The sequence below is a fragment of the Lissotriton vulgaris genome, chromosome 12 (genome assembly GCF_964263255.1).
Source record: "Lissotriton vulgaris chromosome 12, aLisVul1.2, whole genome shotgun sequence".
NCBI classification, from domain to species: Eukaryota; Metazoa; Chordata; class Amphibia; order Caudata; family Salamandridae; genus Lissotriton; species Lissotriton vulgaris.
The window spans coordinates 628,075,869-628,098,806 of NC_141700.1; the positions used below are offsets into that span (position 1 = coordinate 628,075,869).

Sequence of the window (22,938 nt, forward strand, 5' to 3'; positions counted from 1 at the left end):
CATCCAAAGACAGGCCACCAGAGTAAAAAGATGCCTTTGTACATTCAAATGACATGCACAACAATACACAAACATAACCTGGTGAACACACACCCAAAGGTAAACTTAAAAAAATCTATTTTTGAGATGTTCAGAGATCAACATAACAGAGGTGTGCACAGAAAAAACATAAAACAAACAAATTCAGAAACTGTTTTTTGAGACATATCTAAAAAACATACGTACACAGCAATATTCTCAACGCTTTTGAAACGAACGCCCTGCACAAGGGCAGACATAGTGCACTGACAGATATATAGCAGAGCCCTGAATACTTTTAGCAACATGAATGAGTACAATGACAGAATAGCAAAGTCAAGCTCACTGAAATATAGTACTCAAATCCACATTGGCATGGCATGCCTGTAGAAAAGATGGACGCAGAAACATCCACTAAAGATGTTTGTACATGAAGTCTAGTGGGAATGAGTACATGTACCAGAAAAGTCTAGCTCTGCTAACTATACTTCTGAATGGCACTTCCAGGTAGTAGGAGTGAATGGGCAGGGGCTTCAGAAGAGTTTTTCCTGAAGGCATGGGGGGTTTAAGTAGGGCCTACTGAGGGCACTAAAATGCCTGCCAAATGTCGAGGTACAGCATGTTCGGAAGGTCTTCAGTGATATCTGTTACATGTGTAAAGAGAATGCCCAGCTGTGCACTGTTGTATTTTGCTGTAGATGAATTGGGAAGCTTCTAACAGATGTCTTGTGTACCTGAGGGGAATTGTCGAAGTGCATAAACAAAGTAAAGGAACTATGATCCTGAATGCAGTAGGGACAGTTCAGTGAGAGTAGGAGAAGAAGCATGGCTGGCTTTTCACCGACTTGTATCCACCTTGAATGAAAAATAAACACAAATTCAACTAATCTATTAGTAGAGGCACCCTGGCAGACCAGCTCTTGATCAGCCTTTAAATGTGGGTGACTCCTCACTCATTTTAGCCTGCTCTTTAGGATCCGAGTGGTGGAGATGCTGCTGCTGCCGGTAACGTCTGTCCGGTAAGCCGCCAACTACGATTTGATGCCTTCAAAGACAGCAATTTTCGGCCTGGCAACAAAAAGCACTCAACGACCTAGGTGGTACTGGTACAGCCAGGGACATCAGCCCGGCAAGTCATCACTCGGGAGGGCCTCCATGTAGTCTCTTGCAATATTGGGATTACTGCTGATAACCCCAAAGTAGGACCCTATACAGCAAACGGATTGTGCTCCTCCGTCACAATAATCATTACTTAGTAAGGACACAGGAAGAATGCCCCGGTCGCCATTCTGAGTTGGATATCCTCGTATGGTAATGACGCTGCTGGGATTCTACCTCTCTCTGCTGAGCATTGCAGTTCTTTTTTTTTTTTTTTACATCTTTTTTATTGAAAATTCAACATAAAAATATACAACAAAAACAATTGCAGTGCGGTGCCGTAATCAGTATAACCAGGTAGTCATGAAAGGGTAGTACACTAAAAACGAAGGACAGCATAGGGTTCTCAGAACAATCACATATTCCGTAGTTTCCATTGTATTTCACACATTAAATGGCTTCATTGTCAATCAACAATAACGGGGGGATCACTGAAGAGGGTACAGAGAAAACCCCTACTCTCATTCCAAGACCCCAGATTCGTGTCCATTTAGGCGGGCAGCCCCACCTTTCTTATATTACCCTCTATGCTTGCATACACCAATCCATATCCGACTCCCAGAGTATCGTAATGGAGCTCCTCCCTTCTATGTTCTGGCTACGTTGCGTTTCGCATCCATACAGCCCAGAGAGACCCACTGCTCCCCAGATCGGGACAGGTCCGTGGCCTCCCAAATATTTAAAAGACAAAGCCGAGGGGAGACATCAATGGAGACCTTACTTATCCGGGCCATAACCGACATAACCTTCTCCCAGTACCTCTGCAATATCGGACATTCCCACCATTGGTGTATGTAGGTGTTGTTGTGACCTCATCCTCGTGGGACAGACCGGGGTGTCCAGTAACCTCATTTTGACCAGTACTGAAATAGTGTAGTAGGCTCTGTGGAGCAGTTTAAGTAGAATGAGTTTAAAGCGAGAACGGATTGCCACTTTGCGGTGGGAGCCTTGCAGTTCTTGGACATAATTATTCCTACCATTACATGCAACGCCTGTCCTCTCTTTTGGCTTGTGGGATCTGGGTCCTTCAACCTCCTCGTATTCCTTGAAATATGGCTTCAGGTAAGACCAACCGTCAACTCACCATCACCGGGTCTACTCAAGCCATAAATCTAACACCTTCACCCTCTGCCATGCCGGCATCCGCGGTTACGTTGGATTCCACCATGGGTGCCCTAAGGGCTATACAAGCATTCATTACATTTGTCGGACTCGCCACTAAAGAAATTAATGCTAAACTCAAGCTGCTGAAAGGTTATCTGACTCACCTGGAACAATGCATGGATACCACAGATCATAAAGTTACTGACCTTAAAATGAGAGTGAAAGAGACCATAATATGAAGCACAAAACTCTGGAACACACAGAAGAAATTAACAGACCTGGATGATCGAAGCTGCAGAAATAACATTTGCATCTTTGGAGTCCTGGAGTTCATTGATACACTAGATGTTTCCTTGTTCCTTCAGTGTTTTCTTCTGCAGCTATTGGGCTTTTCCTTTTCACTCCCATTGGAGTTTGAATGAGCACACCTCACCACGTCCTGTTCCTCATCAGCTTGTCAGGGCCCATGTATGATCATTGCATGCTTCCTCCATCATCAGCAGGTGAGGATGATTCTTTCAGAAGTTCGGGAACATGGTCCATACTTTTAAATGGCAACAAAATCCCTTTCTCGGCAGACTACTCACATGAAACACACATCCTATGAAAAAAAAATCTAGCCCTGCGTCTGACGCTTTGGAAACTAGATTTCCGATTTGGGCTAAAAAAACAGCCACCATGATGGAAACTGTTAATAGAAAGCTTAAGGAATTCCGTGTTCCAGCAGAATTTGAACTTTAGTTAGAGGATGATGAGATCCACTGTCATCAGAATATGGGCACCACCCGCCCCATTCTCTCCTGCCACAGATGTCTCGAGTGGAGGCACTGAATAGGAATAGACAAGTTGACAGAGACCTCTGACTGGACCACCACCACCAGGATAGAGACAAATGTAGGTCTCCCCATAAGATGTAAGCCCCTTCAGAACCTTACTTCCCTTCCCCCGATCCTTCTCCCGCTACTGGCCTAGTCGATTTTCTTCCTCTACTCGCTATGGAACAGTGGTCACATTTGGTGTTCTATTCCCAATGAAATGTTGGTTACGTTTTTTTTTCACTCCTCCATTCCTCAGGGGTTGGTTCACAATGCCTCGACATTGTGTTGTTAACTTGACCCTCTGGTCCCTGAATGTAAACAGAATGGTTCATTTTATTAAACGCAAGAAAACTCTTGACTTTCTTGGGTTCCAAAACATCTGACATCATCCGTATACAGTAAACACGTTACAGCAGAAGAATTGGTGAAACCTAACGTTATTGGGTGGGTAAAGTTTTTTTTCCACAGGATCAGATGTGGATCCATCTGACACCCAGTCCTCCCCGTTTATCTCTCTCTCTCTCTCTCTCTCTCTCTCTCTCTCTCTCTCTCTCTCTCTCTCTCTCTCTCTCTCTCTCTCTCTCTCTCTCTCTCTCTCTCTCGGAAGAACAGAGTAGCCATTTTGTTCCATAAGTTTCTTCTGGTTCAGATTTTGAAGTCCTGGACGGATGAATATGGGTGCTATGTTTTTTGAGCTGTTCAAAGTCTTGGACCAAATCCTGGTCATTGGCTCAGTATACGTCCCTGTGGGATTGAAACTCTGTTGGCTGGATAGCCTTCATAGATTGTTGGTGGAATTCGGCTCCCATAAACTCATAATTGGCGGAGATTGGAACTTAATTCTAAACCCTCTTTGAGATAAATCAGGCAGGCAAGATATGAGCCGCAATGGCGACCACGCTGTACTATGCGACTTGATGAATGACCATTCCCTCCATGAAGTTTGGCACTTGCTACAACCCATGAGTGGCGAATGCACATATCGATCTCCAGCTTGGAGTCTCAACTAGACTTCTTTTTGACAAATACTACAGCTCTGGTGCTAACTTGTGCATGCACCATCTGTGTAGTAGTGGTCTCAGATCAAGCTCCTGATGCCCTCATATTAGATTTGCGACTCATTCTGCCCAAATCCTGCACTTGGGGGTTGAATGCCTCACAGCTCAAACCCACAGAAGAAAAAAGAAATCAGACTGAGAACCCTCATTGGTGACTACCTGGCACACAATGAACCGACGGCTAACTCCAACGATTCTTATGGGCAGCAGGGAAGGCATATCTACGAGGTATACTGATGAGAGAAACTGGTATTGCAAGATCTAAGGCGGCAAGGCACAAGATAGCATTAGAAGTGGAAATACAATCCCTCCTGGAGAAGTACAGAGGTCAACCCACCATGGACTGTCAGGATTCTTACAGCAAAGAAACTTGAACTCAACAGTCTTTACATCTTAGTGGCAGAAAAAGCGGTCTTCTGCATCAGGCACAACTCATGAACATGGTTATGCAGTGGAAGCAAAAGGAAGCATGGTCAGCGATTCTGGCTATTCAGAAGGCCTCTAGAATCACCCTGGCTCATTCACTGGACATTGAAAAATAATTCTATGCCTTCTACATGACACTTTACACTGCAGATTGTCCAGTTCACATCACACAAGAACAATTGTTCATGTCTGGCCTCACATTTCCCATTCTCCTTGTGAGTGACCATGAGGATCTGGAAGAAGTCGCTGAGGCTATAAAGCCCATGAATACAGACAAGACACCGGGGGAAGATGGTTTCCCATTACAATTTTTAGAGCCACCAGCACCCAAACTGTCCCGCTCCTCACTGCAATATAGTACCAGCTCTCTCCTACCTGAATCTAAAAGAGCGCATGTCTCTCTCATTCTAAAACCGAGAAAAGATCACCTTTATTGTTCCAATTACTACCCCATTTCACTATTAAACTGTGAGATGAAAATACTGGCTACAGTTCTGCCCACCAGGCTGGGGTGTGTGATTAGGTCTCTGATACACGATAACCAAGTGGATTTTGTCCCGTACAGGTCGCCTCATAATCATTTACAAACACTGGCATATGTCATCTGGTTTACTAAGGCTGATCTGAATGAAAAACTGCTACTTTCCCTAGATGCAGAAAAGGCATTTGATTGTGTCTAATGGCCATGCCTGTTCCAATACATCCCCTTTGATTTTGCTTTGTTCGTCCTCAGTTGGCATGGTATGCCCAGAAGTTGGTCCCTTGCTCACTTTGCCACTGGATTCAAGTTAGCCTGGCTGATGGCGGCTGATTAGTCAGAAACCGATCCCAGGATGCTTGTTTCCGTCCAGGGAAGACATAACTTTGCAGTTCGGGGGGGACTGTTCCCATGAGGCACAGGGTCAGACTGATTTGCATATGGCCATGTCTTAACTGGGGTGGCGGAGTGAGCTAAAGAATGATGCTGGATTAAACCCAGATCAGTTGACTGGGGGTGAGTGCTTACATTGTTCAACAATCCATTCATCATCCCCTTTGGTTTTCCTTTGTTCCAAAACATGGCCAGATTTGGAATTAAACCTAAATTAATCCAAATGGTCCAGTGCCTATATTAATTCCCCTCGGCGATGATCAGCTGTAAGGGCATCCTTTCTCATCCAGTATCCATTACCCGAGGTACGAGACCGTTTTCCCCCATCTTCTTTTTGCATTGGAACCTCTGGCCATAGCCATTAGATGTTCGGCACACATCTCAAGCATTCAGATGAGGGCAGGTGAACTGAAACTCCTATTGTATACAGAGGTTATTCTTGTGACCCCGACTAATCTTGATGCATCGATTCCAGCTGTATGATTCTTGTTGACTCCTTTGCCCACTTTTCGGACAGCAAGATTAACTGATCCAAGAAGGAAAAAATGCTGTTAACTTTCCAGACTTCAGAACACTCACTATCTGGGATATTTGGGAAGTTTATTACTTCTTGTATTCAACTAAACACATTTTGCCAAATGGTCAGCGTTTCAACTATCTTTATGGGGGAGAGTCCAGATAGTTAAGAAGGTGAAAGCCCAGAGGTTTAGCTACCTGTTTGGCATGTTTCCTTTTAATATACTGGCTAGCCCTCCCCTCACAAATTGATTCCATGGCCTGCAGATTTGTTTGGAGTCCTGTGCCACCAAGACCAACATCTACTAAACGATATCCTACCACAGCCTCTTGCGGCCTGCAACATCCACATTTTCAGACTTACTACAGTCTCCAGCACTTGTCACAGATGGCATACCAGCTATGCCGACACAGCGAATTGCCTCTATGGGTCAAGATCGAACGACACCTTTATAATGACATGCCAGACCTTGAAGTTATGTATCCAGATCCAGGGGCATCACAATATCCATGTAATCCAATGATAGTAGATATGAAGGCGGTCTGGAAAATGACTCGTGCCCTCCTGCAGAAAGAAGCTTTCTACATTTGAGTGCACCCCTGTGGCACAATAAATCCATTACCACTGACCGCTCGCTACTGTCTTGGTCGGACTGGAAAGGACCAGGGATCCTGAAAATACGCCATCTACTGTTTGAGGATGTTCTAAATCCTTTGAAAGTCTTGCTGCAGAATTCCATCTTCCACGCTTCCACTTCTGGAGAGATCTCCAGCTCCGAAATAGCCTTTACTCATAGGGGATTTGTCTGCTCCTCGATCTTCAATCCACACAAATTTGGTGCAAGGGGGTACTTATAAAAATGCTGATTTCTTGTCTTTATAGTCTCCTGTTCGCCAGTAAATTTTCTGAGCCTGTAGAATGCTTTCTCCTGACTCGATTGCAGGCTCAATCACAAATTGATTACTCACCTGCACAATTGGCACGACTCCTTGCTGTAAAGTACATGTAAGTGTGTTTATTTAAATCATAACATGGCACGCTACGGCGCGCTCATGTATTAGCATCTGTTTAGTGTTCCATCATGCTGCACGCACTTTTGAAGAGAATGTTTCTCTTCAAAAGTGCGTCCCTCGAGTCAATGCTGGACACTGTTATACATTAACAGCTTTGTAGTCAGTTGATCTCTGGACTTCACTTTGACAGGCTGCGCTCCTGTAATCTGCTGTCTCATTCTTAAATAAACTATTAGCTAATAGTTTCACCAGCTGTTTCCTGCTTCTTCGTTACCCTACATTTTGGCGACAAGGACCTCGGCAACTCTGGCGATTTTATCAGCATTTTACCATTTTTGTGCATTCCTTCTTAAATACCTGCATTTGAATGTGCGCTTCGCTCTTTCACTACTAATCTGCTCTACTGTTACTGGAAACCTCGTCATCGTACCGCACTTCGCTGAGCTCTCAGGGATTTCTTCAGTTTTCAATTTTTTTGCATCTCAGCGGTTGATTCGCCTAGCGGCCAATGACGCGTATGACATCACATTAACCACGTCATCACGCTCACGCCCAGACGGCCATTTTTATTCACTCGTTTCCATGACAACACTTCAATGAGTGATTTTCGAGTTGATTTTCCTCACTTTACAACAGCGAGCGCACCCAATTCAAAAGGTATTTACTTAAAATTTACAACTACATTATATACTGTTATTAGAATTTTACAAAAAATTTTACAAAAAATTTTTACAAAGCTTCCTGTTCTTAATTATTTTATTATGGCCACTAGTCAACAAATTGTTTATTTGAACCATTTTTTACCTAATCCTGGTAAACCTAAAGAGTCATGGAAGTTGTGGAGCAAAAAATCGTAGCGTCTTGCTCCGGCCTGACGGAGCAAGACGTTACGATTTTTTGCTCGGAAGAAAAGTTTTTGACGATTTAAAGTGACACGCTTTACCTTCCCAATTTCACCCCGCCACGACGGAGGTGAAAACTAAGAATATTACGATTGATTTATTTCACCATGATGCAATGAGTGACAGTCCGTTTACACCATAACGATGGAGGTGCTATTTGATAAATAATGTGATTGATTCCTTTGAGACAAGCACGACCTAACACAAGGATAAGGACTAACATTGGCATAATCACGGTACGACAACGACAAGGGACACTTCTTTTCAGGCCACCTTTTGATTCCTCACCAGGAAACAGCCCCACCCTTCCCTCCCTTCCTCCGTCCACGTCCTGATGAAGACCCGCGTAGTAAGGATCTAATGTCCTACAATCCCAGGGTCGAAACGTAGACTCCTTTCTACAATATAGAACTCCTATGAAAAGCCAGATGTATACAGTTTAATAGGAACTTCTATTTGAAATGTTGTTTTGATGTTTGCACATTGTTTTTTGACCCCATGTATGGGGATCTATTAATTTTTATGATGGTAATACAGATTCATGCACATGAAAAACTTTGATTAGTGATGTCAAACTATCATTAAATGTGTACCCCCCCCCCTTTTTTTCCTAGTACCTCCCCTTTCCCCGTGGGCATATTGAATTTGTGTATATTGTGTGTACATTCTCCATTGAGTTTCTTTGATCATTGATTGACTTTGGTGCGGTGAAAATAAAAACACCTTGCACTCTAAAGGATCTATTCTTTTTGAATTAATTGTATTTGAACTTTGTGATTTTGGCGAATTCGTTGTGTTTTGTCTGGGACCACCATATGTATACCTATCAATCACCCAGGTCCCACTGACTATATGGGTTTAACCCTACTTTCTATAATATGTTCTTCAAAAGAACTCATCATTTAAACCTTTTCAAAAGAAATTTAACTCTTATTGTTTTAGGTGTGGCTCAAAAAGTCACCTTAGTAACAGTCCCACCTGTCCTGCATTGGGCAAAAAGTGTACTTTTTGAAGCAAAATTGGTCACTTTAATATTGTTTGTAGAAACAGGAAAACAGTTAGGATTAATAATCTTTCTTCTCTTGAAGATTCTCATCCTAATGTTTCTAACGTTGATGTATCCTCTCTACAATCTCCATTTGATGATCTTCACATTAATTCTATTCAAAATGTAAATCCTGACCAAGTTATTTCTGAGAGGAAAATTCTATCTATTCATTTAGTTGAACTTGATCATCACTCTACACGTGTTAAAGACCCCACTTGCTGTGTAATTGTTGATAATGTAAAATTAGACATGATGGCAGATTCGGGGGCACCCGTTACCATCATCTCTGATACTTTATTTGATGAATATTGGAGTAAGAGTGAAACTTTACGTCCTCTTGACATCATTCCCAAAGCCTACAATGGGAAAAGTATTAATATGTTAGGATATTTTGTTACAAGAATTGAATGTTTGGGTAGGTTTACTACAACGAAAGTCTATATTGCAATTGATGGAAAGCTTATTGTTGGGTGGCAAGACTTGGCTAGAATGGGTTTGAAATTAGTTCCTGGTTCTGATTCACCAGTTCAAATCAATGAAACCTCAATTTTTAATGTAGTTCATGAGGAAAACCTGGAAATTCAAAATTTAATATCTGAATTTCCGGAAGTTTTCAAAGATTCTGTGGGCTACATTAAGGATTTTGAGCATCTGATCAGACTGAAACCCAATGCCATTCCTGTCTGCCATAAACTGAGGAATGTTCCTTTGAATGTAAGGGATGAGCTTAAAAAAGTCCTAGACAATTTGGTTTCAGAAGGTATTATTGTCCCTACCAATTCTTCCTTATGGGTCAGTCCCATTGTTGTCGTTAAAAAAAAGGATTCCTCGATTCGTTTGTGTGCAGATTTGCGCTCCCTTAACCAAAACATTATTGTGGATTGCCATCCATTACCGAAAATTCAAGAATTGTTGACAGGCATTTCGGAATCTAAAATTTTTTCACTTTTGGACCTCAAGAGTGCCTATCATCAAATCCCCCTCTCGAGGTCCTCCTCTGAGTTAACAACTTTCATAACTCCCTTTGGGGCATTCAAATACCTCCGACTTCCTTTTGGCTTGGCTTCTGCCGCCAGTGTCTTCCAAAAATTTATGGACACAATTTTGCATGACATCCCAAATGCACAAGCTTATCAGGATGATGTTCTGATACATTCGAAAAATAGATCAGAACATATTAAAGTTTTGAGGACGGTTTTGTCTCGCTTTCAAGAAGTCGGCATAACCTTGGGTGTTAAGAAATGTATTTTTATGGTAAGAGAACTGGACTATCTTGGTCACAGTATTTCTGCACATGGTATTAAACCAAAGATTTGTTTAACCAAAGCTATTTCCAATGTTACCATCCCTAAGGATAAGGATGCTCTGAGGTCATTTCTTGGGCTTGCTGAGTACTATTCACGCTTTATCCAAAATTATTCTCAGTTTGTCCAACCTCTCCGCACCTTACTTAAGAAAGATGTTAGGTTCATTTGGTCCCAGGAAGCTAACCAAGCTTTTGATACGGTGAAAAAAGTCATTGTGGAAGCACCTGCCCTATCCTCATTCAATCCCAGTTTAGAATGTACTATTGCTGTTGACGCTAGTCAAAGGGGTTTAGGTGCAGTGCTAACCCAAAGAAACTCTTGTAAGGAGAATACTGTAGGTTTTGCGTCAAGAGCCTTAAATGTAGCTGAGTCTCATTATAGCACTATTGAAAGAGAAGCCCTTGCCTGTTCCTGGGCGATTGAGAAATTTAAAACATTTATCTGGGGATCACACTTCACCCTTCTCAGTGATCACAAGCCCTTACTTCATCTCCTCAATGGTAATGGAACAGGCAAGGCTTCTTCTAGATTAGTTCGCATTTTGTCTAAACTACACGAGTACAATTTTACAATTAGATACATTTCAGGTGGCAATAATTTGCGAGCTGACGCTCTTTCAAGACTAGCTTTAGTTGAAAATGATGCTGAGGATGATTCCTTAGATGACGTTGAATGTGTTGTAGCGTCTATAGAGGAATTGGTCCTTTCACCTTTTTGTATATCAGAGGCTGATTGGCATCATAGTTGCTCGGAAGATTCAGTTCTTATCAATGTTAAAAATCTAATTATTTCTGGTTGGCCAAGAATTCGCTCACTTCCTGCTTCATTGAAGGTCTTTGCTCAAGTGTCTGGTGAACTTACCATTGTAAATGATGTCATCTTTAGGGGTGATTTATGTGTTCCACCTTTAGGTATTCGGAAAAAACTTTTTGATTCTGCTCCTCAGGGACACCTTGGCATTGGTAGCACCTCGAGGAAATTGAAGGAACACTTTTGGTGGCCTGGTTTAGATGGGGACGTTTCTAACTGGATTGAGTCTTGTTCTACTTGTTTGATTTCGGATAAGCATTGGAAGACACCCCTTTTACCTTTGCATACAGTTCCTTTTCCTGTCGAAGCTTGGGAAAAGCTGGCTGTTGATTTTTCTGGCCCTTGGGAGGTGTTACCTAGTAATAAACGTTTTATTGTTTCACTGGTTGACTACCATTCTAAGTGGTGTGCTTTTGAGTTCGCAGATTCTCCCACTTCTGTTGTTGCCATTGATTTTCTTAGTAAAATTTTTCTCTCTGAGGGCCCCCCTAGAGAATTGGTCAGTGACAATGGCTCTCATTTTTGTTCTTCCTCTTTCGAGTCGTTTCTTAAGTCATATGATATTAAACATCTTAGAGTGGCACTGTATTCTCCTTCATCAAATGGACTGATAGAGAGAATGAATAGGTTCTTCAAGGAAGGAATACAGACTGCTGTGTCTTCTAATTTGGATGTAGAAAAATTCCTTAGGGGCAAATTATGGTCTTATTTAGTTACCCCTCATAGTACAACTGGTGTTTCCCCTTTCAGACTTCTGAGGAAGAGAAATCCAAATGGGAATATTTGCCCGTCTTGGTTAAAAGATTTGAAAGTTAAGGACAACTCTTGTTTAGCTTGTCATGACAAAGAAATTGTTAAAACAAATGTTGCTTCTAAGCAATTGACCCAAGAAAGAAATTTTAATGCAAAATTTCTTTCTTCTATTCAACCTTTCAATGTTGGAGACTGGGTCATGATTAAGTTTAATAGCAAGGTTAAGAAAGGTCTTTCAACCTTCTCTTTACCTACACAGGTCCTTAAAGTATCTAAGGGATCTCTTTTTCTTGATGGAAGGGGGTGGTGGAGTAAGCGTGTCATTGTCAGACTCACTCCTGAACAGGCAAGAAAAATTTCCACTTCTAAATATGTAAATGAAACGTCCTCTTGTTCTTTTTTCCCTTTAGATACTACTTCTGAAGAACACACACTTGCTAACCCTTCTTTTTCTCGAATTTCACTTCCTAACTCAAATTCTGTTGCAGATTCTCATGCTGAAGAAACAATATGTGATACTCCTGTTAACCCTCATGTTGATGCAACTTCTTCTCATGTTTCCACTGACAGGTCTCACAGGAATTGTTCCCTTCCAGCTCGTTTTAAAGATTATTTTCTTTCTTAAGTTCTGACTTTTTATTGTCATTTTATTTTCTTTTATTTATGTAAATAGGGAGAAGATGTAAAGTACATGTAAGTGTGTTTATTTAAATCATAACATGGCACGCTACTGCGCGCTCATGTATTAGCATCTGTACGCACTTTTGAAGAGAATGTTTCTCTTCAAAAGTGCGTCCCTCGAGTCAATGCTGGACACTGTTATACATTAACAGCTTTGTAGTCAGTTGATCTCTGGACTTCACTTTGACAGGCTGCGCTCCTGTAATCTGCTGTCTCATTCTTAAATAAACTATTATCTAATAGTTTCACCAGCTGTTTCCTGCTTCTTCGTTACCCTACACTTGCCTCTCCTAGAAGGGGTATGAGAGCAGCTCTAATGAAGTTCTGCTACTTTAAGGTTTTACAGGACTGGCACTAAGTTACAGAGGGTACGTTTAACTCCCACATGGGATTGCTGGTGATGCTATGGCCCAGACTGCGACATACTATACATTCTATGATCCTGCCTGCACTCGTGAATTTCTGGCAAGGGGTCGTTCCCCTATACAAAACACTCTTGGCTACACTGCTTCCCGCCAAACTCCACTGGCGATCCTGTCGAACACCCGAGGATTGCCGATTCTTACTTTGCACAAATTGCACTGGATTGCCTCCATTTTGTCTGTGACCAAACTATGCATACTCCGTTGTTGGTCTATGCCCAAAGTCCCAACTCAGGAAGACTGGCTAAAGAGTGTGGCACTCGCTGTTGCAAATGAACGTCTGAGTGATTGGTTGAATGATCAGAAACACATATATTTACTGACATATGGGGTTCCCTTATTCGTGAGAGAGCATAATAGCCCTATTTCCAGACTTCCAACTTTTTCTTGGTTTCAGGCTGACACTGCATCTGCTTTTGAGATATCATACACTCTCTTAGATTTGTTAATGAGATGGCTGCAGGCCTAGTTTGTACTGGAGAAGAGGACTCCATTGACTTGTCATTTAGCCATACAAAGGGCAACATCGTTCTACACATTTTTGCATATCAGCCGTAGACCTACAGGATAGCATAATGTCAAATATACTCTGAACCCTAATGACTTTATTCCGTTTGGCTCTTCTGTCTACATCTACGGACAACGTTAATATGACCTTTTTATTTGTTCTGTTACAGTTACGTGTAAAGGATGGATGTTGTTTATGCATTGGTAGTCATATAACGATGTACCTGTATACGATCTCTTTAGTGCTTTCCATATGTACACTATATGCATAATTTATTTGAAAATTCAATAAAAAGATTTAAAGTCGAAATTTGGCTAATCTGATGGAAATGCACTCTGTGCCGGTAAGAAATGTCATTTGGTTGATGGAACTACAGTAGATGACTTTGCATTAGTGCAAAGCATTTGTTTAAGTCTATTACAAGGACATACGCCAGAACTCAACTGGTAACAGCCTTTAAGTACTTTTCAGAAATAATAAATCTTTGTCACAATGAACTTCAAATGATTCTTTCAGTTAAAGCCTATACTGGGTCCCAAGAAGCCTTTATGTTTGAGGATTTACCAATTGGTGCACAAATTTACATGTATTTTAGGCAGGAGAGAAGGCTTATTTCTTCTTCAGCCTTCTGTCCCTCCTCTTGCTTAACAGTACAGGACACCTAATTCAGGGCTAGGAAAATGAAATCCCAGGGCTGCCCACAACAGGTTTGAATCTCAAAATATATATTTTTGATTTGCATACAATATAGACTGAAATCTAGCTTCTCCAGTATTAGGGGTGTCTTTCATAGATTCACATGCCTGAATCATTCCCCGTCGTCGGAGTGGGAGTCCCACGGTATATAAAAAAGCAATAATATGCCTGTAATAACCAAAAAACCTTGGTAATAACCAACCAGGAAGTAAAGTAGACTTAGCTTACAGGAGCAAAAGCTACCACACTCATGACTATCCTAGTCATTATGTTAGACCAAACTGCAGCCAATCAGGCGACAGCACCCACCAGAATGTTCTCCCCAGAGGCTCAGGCTCTCAGATTTTCTACTGCACGTCGTGTGAAGGGAGTCTCCCTGAGCTCTGCTCAGTTTCTTCTTACTTTGGTTGGTTTTTTAACCTTCAAAGAATGTCTAGTTCTAAATCCCTTTTTAGGGCTTGTGATTCCTGTGGAAAGCTGAGGCTGTTCAAGGAGGATCCTCACAAAAAATGCATCTACTGTCTGTATCCTGATCATGAGGCAAAGGAATGTAAAATCTGTAGAACCTCCCTCAAAAGACCCTCAGGGACAGAGAGGCTCGTCTGCTCCTGTGGCTTCAGAGGATTAAGGACAAGGATAACCCTGTTTCTGAGGTAGGGAGCATTGCCTCAGGGTCTTGTGTCTCCTCTAAAAAGTGAAAATCTGAGGTTGAGTTGGTTCTCCTAGGGCTAAAACTGTAAAAAAGGCCCAATCCTCTCAGGATTCTGGTTTGCCTTCTAACTCCAAGAAGGTGTCTCCACCTGTAGTATCTGCGCCCTCAGGAAAATCTGGAAAATCTGCAATTTCCAAAGCACCTGCCCATAAGGTTTCACCTCAGGCCTTGGCAGACTCAGGAGCAGCCTCTTCATCGCCATCTCTGGATGTGGTCACTTCTGCCACTTCAACAGTGACTTTCTCGTCACCATAACCATCTATGGTGATGTCTTCAGCCTCCTCGTCGATGCTCCACCGTCGACGGGAATCCTGAAGGTACCGTCGACAAACTCTTCGACGACGACGACTCAGGCGTCGACAGCTCTCTTACCGTCGATGAAGAAGGCCTTTCCGTCGACGACATCCCCGTCGAAGTCGTCATCGTCGACGAAGTTACCATCGACGACGCCTTCGACGACGAAATTACCATCGACGATGCCTTTGACGACGAAATTACCGTAGACGAAGTTACCGTCGACGAAGAAGATCGATCCGTCGACGACCTCCTCGTCGACGAAGAAAATGGAATCGTCGACGAAGAAAATGAATCCGTCGACGACCTCCTCGTCGACGAAACTCACAATGCCATCGACGTCGACACCGTCGACAAAGAGGAAAACACCATCGTCGACGAGTTCATCGACGATGACGCCGCAGCCGTTGACGGGCGCGCCGTCGATGACGGATCTGAAGGAAACAGGCTTGTCATCAACTTCGGTGGCTCCATCGACACCCCCACTATCGACCTGTACGGCAATGCAGGTGTGGTCGGCAGGAGCATCCACAATACCTTTGCCATCACCAGCTACCACTGCCTCGCTCATACAGAAGCGTGGTTCATCCTCCACAGCTTTGTCTCCTTTACAGCTACCAGATCAGTTGTTGGACTCTGAAGTAGAAGAATCCTACGAGTATGACACGTTTCGGGCGGCCAGGAGCCCTTCGGACTTGCTCATAAAAGTTCCAGATCTAGATCAAGAGGAGGAAGAGAATTTCCAGGAGCATGCTAATCAAGAGGCTGGGTCTACACCTGGCATACAAATGCCTGTGGATTTGTTCCAGAATCTCCAGTATATGTTAAGCGATTATTATCGCAGGTTTCCACCTTCAGAATTGGGCGATTCTCATGTCTCTACGCCTAGGCCAAGACCATCTACTGCCACTTTAGTGTGTCAAGAATCAGTTTCTCAAGGGGCGGCGGAAGATGCACGCTCTGCACCACCCTCTTCTCCAATACAATCCCATCAGGCAGAGGGTGAAAATTCGACTGAAGACGAACGAGAAGACGGCGAATTAGACGACAAGTCGGTATCGTCGGAGTGGGACGACTATCAGGCACAAACACCTTCTCCAGCAGCCCAGCCTGCGGCGGAGTCTCCTCCGGTAGACATTGCCAGCTTCCATAAGATTATGGATAGAGCCACAAAAAGGTTCCTCATATCAATGGAGGTTAAACAAGAAGAATGCTTCCTTTATGATTTTAAGGACTTGCCACAAAAACAATCTTAGTCTATTTCAATCATTGTTTTTATATGGAAGGAAGGTTTAAAGATCATGAAGACGCCAAATTCTCTACCCGCAGTGCTACCTAGGGTAGATAAAAAATATAGAGCACCTAGTTCATCACCGGCATGCCTGGTTGGTCAAGCTAAGACTGAGTCTGTAGTCACCCAGCCAGCACAAAGAAGAGCCAAGAATCCGTCTACACAGATCACTACTCCCCCTGATAAAGACGGTATACGTCTTGACTCAATAGGGAAGAAGGTGTCTACTATTGCGGCAACCACGGTCCGAGCCGCAAATTCACTGGCAATACTTGGAGGGTATGATAGGCAAATGTGGTCCAACATATCGCCCTATATCGAGAAGCTTGCAGAACCGGATAGAACTGAAGCAAAAAAGATCCTGCTAGAGGGAGAGAGCGTCTCCTCTGAGATAATTGATGCTGCAGTGGAGGTGGCTGCAACAGGTTTTAGGCAGCTGGCGGGAGCAGCTGTTCTCCGAAGGCAAGGCTGGTTAAAGGCTACGTCTTTTCGTCTAGAGGTCCAGACAAAGATCGTGGACATGGCCTATGATGGAGAATTCCTCTTTGGTCAACATGTTGACGAGGCATTACAATCAATAAAGAAAGACACAGAGACAGCACGGTCGCTGGGCTCTCTCCAGTTTCGAAAGTCTTCCTTTTGTGGCGCAAGAGGAAGAGGCAACTACTCGAACAGAGGAGGTTATTCTCAGCAACACTCCTACAGTAACAACCAAGGGAATCAGAGGTACCAGCCATACCGTCAACAAACATATGGCCTCTCAACCAATAGGAAAAACCTCTTATCGAGGGAGAGACAACAAGAGCAAGTGAGAGACACATCCTGCCACCACTTTGTCCCAGCCTGAAACAAATTGGAGGAAGAATATCCCGATATTACTCAAATTGGTCCAAAATTACCACAGACAGATGGGTTCTGGACGTGGTTTCCAGAGGTCACATTCTCGAATTCGTCAAGACCCCTCCAAATTCTCCCCCAAAAGGTCCACCTCCAGCTCATCTCAAGGAGCTGTTTTCCCAAATACACTCAATGATTCGGAAAGGAGCAATAGAAAGGGTACCCTTAACATCAAAGGGGAACAGGATTTTATTCAAGATTTTTCCTGATCCGCAAGAAGTCGGGGGAATGGCGCCCCATCCTCGACCTGCGTGCCCTCAACAAGTACCTCAAGAAATTATCTTTCCGAATGTTAACACTTCGAGAAATCCTCCAGTTTCTCTCAGTAGGGGATCACATGGCAACACTCGATCTTCAGGACGCATACTTCCATGTGCCCATTTTTCCAAGACACCAGAAGTTCTTACGGTTCAGAGTGGCTGGCAGGGACTTCCAGTTCAAAGTGCTTCCCTTTGGATTACGTTCGGCCCCCAGAGTGTTCACAAAGATGTTAGCCCCGGTGGCCGCATGCCTGAGACTAGAGGGAGTTCAAATTTATCCATATTTGGACGACTGCCTTATCAAGGCCAATTCCATCGGCTTGGCAAGGACTCACATTCAGAGATGTCTATCACTATTCCAGAGCCTGGGTTTTTCAGTAAATTTAAAAAAATCTCACCTAACTCCATCACAGAGGAAGTCGTTCTTGGGAGCCACACTGGACACAAAACTCGCCCAAGTTTTCATATCAAAAGAAAGGCAAGTGAAGATTCGCAGGATGTCCACATCACTGCTAGAAAGAAAGTGCGTTTCTGTTCGCAGGTTCAAGTCTTTCCTCGGGATGATCTCATCCTGTATTCCGCTCACCCCCAACTGTCGCCTACGAATGAGATTTTTGCAGGAGGAACTCAGTCGTCAGTGGGTGCAAGTAACAGGCTATTTCGAGGATGTCATCAACATAACTCCTCGTATGAGAAACTCCATCCAGTGGTGGGGGCAAGAAGTGAACCTGCAGGAGGGATGCGCTTTCCTATCAGAAGGACCCAGATTCATCGTGACCACAGATGCTTCTCTAGAGGGCTGGGGCGCCCATCTCCAAGGGATGACAGTCAGTGGCAAATGGGACATTCAGCAGAAAAAATGGCACATAAATCTGCTGGAACTAAGAGCCATTTTTCTAGCCATGAAATCCTTTCAGGCGACCTTGGAGGGCTCTACAGTGTTGATACGAACGGACAACACAACCAGCATGCATTACCTGAACAAGCAGGGAGGCACAAGATCAGCCCGGTTGTCCCGTCAGGCGCAGGAGATCTGGAATTGGGCCCTGGATCACAACATCAATCTGTCGGCGGTCCATGTCCCAGGGGTTGCCAATATCCTAGCGGATTCGCTCAGCAGGTCCGCAGGAAGCAATCATGAATGGGAGCTGCATCAACCATCCCTGGATCAGATATTCCGAGAGTGGGGTCATCCCGACCTGGATTTATTTGCGACAGCCCTGAACCGGAAATGCCAACACTTTGCAAGCTGGGTTCCCCACAAGGACTCTTGCGGGGATGCCCTTTCGATGAATTGGTGTCTAATATTTGCTTACGCTTTTCCGCCAATTTCGCTAATTCCCAAGATCATCAGGAAGATGAGGAGTCAACCATGTCGTTTAATCCTGATTGCTCCAAGGTGGCCCCGGCAATATTGGTTCACCGAGCTTCTCCTCCTCTCGGAGTGCGAAACAATACAACTGCCTCGAATACCGAATCTGCTCACAGTTCAGCAGGGTAGGGTGTACCATCCGGACCCAGCTTCTCTGAAATTGTCAGCTTGGCTCCTCAGCACAATGAGTTCGCCCACTTAGACATTCCTCGCGATTGTCAAGAGGTATTGGCTAACGCCAGAGCACCGTCAACCATCAAGACTTATAAACTCAAGTGGAAGCGTTTCTGTGCCTGGTGCCAGACTGTTGATCTGCACCCCTTTCATGCTACACCAGAGCAATTAGTACCCTTCTTCCTGCAACTGGCTAGATCGGGTTTGGCGCATACTACCCTGAAAGTATTTCTGGCAGCCATTTCCCGATTCCGTAAGGACGGATCGAACTCTTTGTATTCATCAAGGATAGTCCAGCAATTTTTCAAGAGTTTGTTTCGCATGTTTCCTCCAATCCGTCGGCCACCTCCTGTTTGGAATTTGAATGTGGTGCTATCCCAACTCATGCGTCACCCCTTTGAGCCGATTCATAAGGTTGACCTTAAGTTTATCACTTGGAAGGTCTCCTTGTTATTGGCTTTAACATCTGCCAGAAGGGTCAGTGACATTCAGGCTTTCACATCTAAATCGCCTTTTTTGCAATTTACCTCTGATTCGGTGGTACTCCGTACCAATCCAAGGTACATGCCTAAGGTCCCTTCAGACTTTCATTTAAATGAGCCGGTAGATCTCAAGACATTTTTTCAAAATCCACAAACACCAGCTGAGCGAGCGTTGCACTCTTTGGACATTAAGAGGTGCCTAAAATTTTATCTTTCAAGGACATCAACTTTACGCAAGACAGATCAGTTGTTTGTGGCCTATGGCAGACTGCGCCAGGGCTGTGCAGTGTCCAAACAGACTATTGCTAGATGAGTCTCGTCAACAATTGGACTCTGTCATCAACAAGCAGGAAGACCTTTACAGGCCTTACCAAGAGCGCATTCTACAAGGGCAGTTTCCTCTTCCACTGCTCTGTTCGCTGGTGTGCCTCTTCAACAAATCTGCAGAGCTGCAACGTGGTCCAGCAGGCACACTTTTACGATGCACTACTGTCTGGACTCAGCGAGTGATGCAGATGCTTCGGTGGGAAGAGCAGTTCTTCGCAATCTTTTCCAATAAGGTGAGCCTCTGTTCTCCCGCCTCCTCTATGCTCTTTTCTAGACGCTTTTCCATGTCTTTGCATTTTATCATTATGCATGTATACTGTGATATTGTTAGCGTCTATGAGCATTGGTTTAGGTGTACTGCTATCTATTCTGATTCAGGCATGTGAATCTATGAAAGAAACCCCTAATACTGGAGAAGAACAATACTTACCTGTAATCTGTGGTTCTCCAGTATTGGTGCCTTTCATAGATTCACATGCAACCCGCCCACCTTCCCCTCAGAGGCTCCCTCAGGCAATTGTGTTGGTTTAACTCCTGTGTGAGAAAATCTGAGAGCCTGAGCCTCTGGGGAGAACATTCTGGTGGGTGCTGTCGCCTGATTGGCTGCAATTTGGTCTAACATAATGACTAGGATAGTCATGAGTGTGGGAGCTTTCGCTCCTGTAAGCTAAGTCTACTTTACTTCCTAGTTGGTTATTACCAAGGTTTTTTGGTTATTACAGGCATATTATTGCTTTTTTATATACCGTGGGACTCCCACTCCGACGACAGGGAATGATTCAGGCATGTGAATCTATGAAAGACACCAATACTGGAGAACCACAGATTACAGGTAAGTAACTATTGTTCCTCCTACCAAAGTGAGAAAGAAGAAAGGTTGGTACACAGAACTTAATGGAGATACAGGAGCTAGGTGTACACCACTGCTCTGCAAACATTTTGGTCCCTTGTGCTGTAATTGTGTAAATGCTAGAATAAAGTTTGGGCTCATATGTCAGCTCAATTTCGCACTAGTTTAACTACCCAGATTTTTGTACTGTAAGTAGAAACAGATTCTTTTTATAATGTGCAACCTTAAATGGACATTGTACTTTATTGTGTGTTATTTTTGTATCTGATGCACGAGTTCCCACCCTTCTATCGCCTCCTGGAGTAAACCATAAGTACTTGACCAATTCAGTTGGAGCGAAACAGTATTCCATGCCCTGGGGCACCAGTGGTAAGTAACAGTATTGACAACAGACACTGCTAAATAACCTCTTTTGTACTGTAAAGGCTTTGAAATTCTGTTGAATGTCTTTATGGATTTTAATGTTTTTTTCCAGTGAAGATTAATGGTTTGTCCCATAACTGTTGGGATCATTTGCAGTTCTATCAATGTGAGGGTCAACATCTGGGAAATTACTTTGAAAATGTGTATGCTTGTCCAGTGCTTTTTACTTCTAAATTTTGTAAAGTGCCTACATGCCCCGAAAACAGTCTTCGGTTTGTCGTTGTCATGTATTTGCTGCTTCCATATGTCTGAGTTCTATGTATGTGCCTTTGCAATGTCCTTTGTGCATTTGTTGTGTGTATTTGTGTGTGTGTGAGCACATTCAGCTGTATGCATTTGTTAGGTTTCTTAGCTTCACAGTTTACTGACCTTGCTAAATCGTTGCTCCAGCACTTCATGTTCCCACTGCAGGTCCTTTAGTTCCTTGTTGGTTAATTTCAAGTGAGCTTTTGTACTCTGAAACAAATCGGACAAGAATGAGATAATAAATGAGACTACTGGGCAGACAGCAAAATTACTCAGTGATGCATTTAAATGCAACAGCATTTGACTCTTTGGGACACACCACCTGCAACAACACTCCGCTCCAGAAAACCCCAAAAAAGCTGTGACAGCATCCAAAGAAGAGTTACTATTTTCTCTTTTTGTCAACTGGTATTTTACGGTTGCTGAATGTTGGAAAAAACATTATTCAAAAGTCATTTAGTTAGGGGTTAACAATCAAAGCTCATAGTCAACTAACCATACACTCTAAAACTAGCGAACATTTGGTAAATTAAAAGACAATGCTTTAGATTATCACTCATCATGTGCAAGATTCTAAAGGGTGCCTCACCATGCCCAAGAGCCTTTAGGATAGCCTAATATGATAGAAAGTTCTCAGATACTTTAAAATCCCAGTGATCTATCAGAGTCTTTATACAGGCACTGGGACATCTCATTGGGTCACATCTCACAAAATTCTACAAAATGCCTCAAGCTGAACCTGTCCATGAATTGCATCAAAAGCATCATGAGCTCCTTGGTCATCTCATTAACATCTCTAGCTGAAGGCCTCGATTTGTAACAAGATGCCTTTAAAGGATCCATGTGCAACACACATATCCCAGACTGCCTTCCTTTGTAACAGTGATCACTTTAATGCCTGCATGCGTAGCAAGATGTCTCAGGGTGCTGCAATGTAAATCAAGATCTTTCCGATTCCTCAATGTATATCAAGCTCAATTTGATATCTCAATTTCTTCTAGGGAATCTCGATTTGCACAAAGATCTTTCATACTTCAAAAAAGACATCAGGTGTTCATTAAAGCATGAATGTGAACCACGGGCTCTTGATAACTTCCTGGATGCTACAACCACTAGGATCGGGTGATCAAGATTCATGAATATACTAGTGCCTGAAAGTGCAGCAAGAGCTATTTGACATCTCATCATGCCCAATATATGAGTGACTAAATTTGTACTAAAATCTCCACGAGCGTCTTTAGACTCCTTAAGGTTCTTCAAAAAATACCAAGTCCTGGCCTGTAGCACACTAGTTGTGCAAAAATGCTTTTCAAAGACACACTGATTAGCTAGAGTACATTTTAGGTGTGCTCCTTTTTTACTCCACTCACTCCAGAAAGCCTAATTCTAAAGTAGGTAACCAATTTATTCTGCAAGATCTGGGCTCCAAGATTGTGGGGGTCTTTACTTCGTGTTCACCCACTTTTTCTTTCTCAACCTCCATGTGATGGAATGCTTCCC

General features: G+C 43.3%; 1 protein-coding gene across 1 annotated transcript in view; it reads right to left on the minus strand.

Annotated features, from left to right (window-relative positions):
* DRC4 (dynein regulatory complex subunit 4) overlaps window positions 1-22,938 on the minus strand; it is a 99,053-nt gene that overhangs the window by 37,710 nt on the left and 38,405 nt on the right. The window contains exon 8 of the mRNA XM_086945779.1: window positions 21,562-21,648. Within this exon, the coding sequence (XP_086801905.1) occupies window positions 21,562-21,648 (87 nt within the window). The remainder of the gene's footprint in view (window positions 1-21,561; window positions 21,649-22,938) is intronic.